This window comes from Perkinsus marinus (assembly GCF_000006405.1).
Source record: "Perkinsus marinus ATCC 50983 genomic scaffold scf_1104296959558, whole genome shotgun sequence".
Taxonomy (NCBI): domain Eukaryota; phylum Perkinsozoa; order Perkinsida; family Perkinsidae; genus Perkinsus; species Perkinsus marinus.
Genome location: NW_003206386.1, coordinates 312 through 4,092, shown reverse-complemented (window position 1 = coordinate 4,092; position 3,781 = coordinate 312). Strand labels below are relative to the sequence as shown.

Genomic DNA, 3,781 nt, shown 5'->3' with positions numbered 1-3,781 from the left:
TCGACGATATGATATGATGATATAGTATCATCTCGACGATGATACTCGTCGAGTATCATCTTGCGGCTCAGCGAGGTATGTACTTATGCTTTACTGATATGATCGCCAGGAAAAAAAGAACAATCGATCGACCGGCGAAGAAGCGATGACTGTCTTTCTCAACAGGACCTGTTAAGCAGGCGATGGGCAGTACAAAACGCGAGGAACAAGCAACCGTATCATTTGCTTTTTCGACGCGGGCTAGTCACGTTGCGAGACGGGCTAATCACGTTGTTTTTGTCAGAGACAGCCCGAATCGGAGATTTCCTGATTCGCGTTTGACTTCACCCGCGGAAAATTCGTTGGAGCTACCTGAGAACCGCGGGAGTACTCGCGGTAAATATGGATGGCTTTTTCGTGGAATGGTGATCGCGATGGTCCTACGGTGTTTCGTTATCAGCACGGAATACCGCAGTGTGGGCTCGACGCTTCTCGCGCAAGCACGGTATTTGATGCCGCTACCAGGCGCATCTTCATTGAGCACACTCGTGTGGCTATCTGATTGTTGAGGTTATGCCGCCACGGACTGAACTCATTGCCATTAAAGTCTCAAGGAAAGACTAACTTGAATAGCTTAGTAATCGGATCTATCTATTTATCTAATAATAGGGATGGCCATAGCTCGGCCCGAGCAAAAGCACGCGTGCCCATCAGGGTCGCACGCAAGTACAACTAGGTGGCCCGCACAACGGGCCTCAGAACAGAACACTGCCCACGAGCGATCATCCTAAATAGTGCTGATCATTGATTAGCACTGACATGCCCCCCGGATGATCGATAGTAAGGGCGAGTGTTGAAATAGTGAACCTCCTTGATGATATCGGGAGTCACCGATGCAGGAGGGACGTTCGACTTCACCAACTGAAGAGTAACCTTACCCAGAACGCGGTGAGCTCGGTAGACCTCGTGTCCATAGCTGCCACCGCCCATGGGGTTAGGCACGAATACGAGAACCTCGGATCCAACTTTAGGGGGACCACGTCTGGGGAACCTTTTAACCGCAGAAGCCGAGTTAGAGGCATTCAGAGCCTCAGATACCAAACGATCCACGTAATCACCGTCCTCACGTCTTTGACGAGCTTGCTCTCCATCCGCTGGTACGAGAGCTCCAGAATTGACATCATGCAGGGCGTTGTCCACAGGAAACCTTCGTGGTCTAGCAAAGAAAATCTCGTGGGGCGATAGATCGATCCCATCTATAGGCTTAGCATTGAGTCTGGCGAGAACCCGTTGGATCTGAGAGGACCACGAGCGCTTAGACGCCAACTGACGAGTAATAAACTTGATGGCAGAGATCGAGCGCTCGACCAAACCGTTGGAGAATGCCGCGTAAGGGGGCAGCGCATGATGGACCACACCTTGTGAAGCCAAGTAATCCGTGAACTTCCGCCCCCTGAAACAGGGACCACGATCTGATCGAAGTTGTCCCATTGGACCGAAGATACCGATGGAGGTCGACAGAGCACCAATGACCGAAGACGACGAGCTGCTTCGCAGTGAAGCTACAAGAGCGAAGCGACTGAAATGGTCAATTAGAAATAAGGCCGAGGTATATGTGCCCTTCCTGTCAGGTCCCATCTCAGCAAGATCGGCCGAAACAACTTCCCAACATCCGTTGACACCGTTTGAGAGGTTCCGACCACCATCCCGTAGGGAGTAGTACCGCCTATTGTGGGCGAACTGGCACTTGTCGCAAGAACGGCATACTTCAAGAGCGAGCTTCCTGAGTCCCTTCACGTAGAATGCTCTGGAGAAAACCCATCTGACGTACCGAGCATTGAGACAACCAGAGTCGACGTGATAGGAGTGTAGCACTCTTTTTGCGAAATCAACTCCTTCCTGAGAATCCGAAGGGATGTAGAAGCAGAGACGCGAGAGGCCGTGCCCCGCATTAGATCGGCAGCGACGCATAAGAAGGCCGTCACCCGCCGAGACGAACTCCATGTTATTGGGATCCGAACAACCGCCCGCACTGTTAAGCTGATCCATGATTGCCGCTACCTCCGGCGAACCGTGTTGAAGGTCCAATAAATCCTTCCGAGCTGGCTGACCGATGCCAATGTTGACACTGTTGGGGATGTGAGGAGAATGATCTGCGGAGATAGCGTAGAGAACCGACGATACCCTGTCGATGTCGACATCGTCTTCTCGGGGAGTCCGATGCGAGTCCTGACTCGCGAGGACGTAAGCTTGAGATGGTGAAGAGGACTTGGAGGACTTGCGCGTAACTGATGCGCCTCTAGTCCCCTTGATCCTACCGTCAAAGATCACCCCTTGAGGAATGTGCCAGGAGAAGGCCAGACGGCTGAGCGAGTCAGCCTGCGAGTTGTGTTCCCCTGGGAGATGGTCAACGACTGGATGAACATCATAGCGTCGTGCCCACACCTCTTTCAGGTCAGCCACCGCATCACACAATCTTGGAATCGCAATTCGCTCGATAGAGCGACTCGTCATCCTCTCACCACCCCGCATCCAAGAGAGGGCAGTGCGAGAGTCAGTTAGGAATCTGACCTGGAGACCATGGGAGTAGGGTATGAGGGGGTCGCAGAACACGAAAGAAAGGCCGAGGCAGGATGCTCCTTGTCGGTTCTGATGCCATGAAACCTGACTACCTCGCCAGCACTTGGCCTTCCCATATAGGGCGACCTGCCCCCCAGATGCGATACCGATGGAGAGGAAGAAGCCCATACCGTAAGGGGAAGCGTCAGTTGTGATAGTAAGCGTGGCGCCACAGAATGCGATCTCGTGCTGACAGGGCTCCTTGCGTTCTGCTAACCGAGAACAAGCGATGTTGATGGTCTGGGCATCCTCTTCGCTGATAGTGACCCTCTCGTCCCAGGAGGTAGGCGACCACTTACCCGAGACTCTCCTTACCAGATCGGCCGCTAAAGCACACTCCGGGTGCAGCCCGAGAACGTCATAACCTGCACCAGCCCACCGAAATGCCTCACGTTTGGTCACGACATCACCGGCCGACAGTTTCCGCGAGACCAGGGTGGCAGGAAGACATTGTAGGCACATTCTGCACCCGCTTTCCCCTTGTGCGCAGATGAAGCGGACTCCGAGGTGGCGAAAATCATCGAACTTGTTGGACGAGCCGTCTGCATTGAAGAATACCCAATGGGTTTTTCGCTCCGAGAAGGTAAAACCCCACGTTGCTCCAATGGAAATGATAGAAGAGTAGAGGCGCTTTACGGACGAGCATTCTCCAAGAATGGTGACGTCATCCACATAGGCCCAGCAGTAAACTGGGACCCTCCGATCGGACGACTGCTCGGGCTGTACCTCAGCCATCGCAGCGGTGAGTAGCCCCGATATTGCCTCTTCCAGAATTGCTGGTCCAGCTCGATGTCCAAAGAGGAGTCGACGCACCTTGTAGTGGCGCCCAAGACACCGTACCTGGGCAGTGATACCCGATAACCGGACTCGATAGAAGGCAGTCTCCGCATCCAATGTCGCCATTGACAGCTTGGGGAGTTCCCTTCTTTCTTTGGCCTTGCTGGTGACTTGAGCAATGGCGAGACGCAATTGCGATAGAATAACACTGCACGATCTCCCAGCGTATGAGCTCGATGGAAAGGTGCTGTTGGCCCTTCGCATGTCGACGCATGGCCTGGTCTTGCTACCTTGTACGACTGGAAAGGCTATTGCCTCCGGAATGGCAATATCATTGTCATCGTGAGCGTCCGGATCACCGGCCTCTTCCCACCAGCCACGACTTTTAAATTTGGCGATCTCGCTG

At 53.5% G+C, this 3,781-nt stretch overlaps 1 protein-coding gene across 1 annotated transcript; it reads right to left on the bottom strand.

The window, feature by feature from the left end:
* Window positions 1–780: 780 nt before the first annotated feature.
* Window positions 781–3,501, bottom strand: Pmar_PMAR017903 (gag/pol/env polyprotein, putative; the record flags this gene model as incomplete). The annotated part of the gene is made up of 2 exons (XM_002773074.1): window positions 781–3,324; window positions 3,439–3,501. The coding sequence occupies 2 exons, from the start codon at window positions 3,499–3,501 to the stop codon at window positions 781–783; spliced, it is 2,607 nt and encodes an 868-aa protein (XP_002773120.1).
* Window positions 3,502–3,781: the final 280 nt, after the last annotated feature.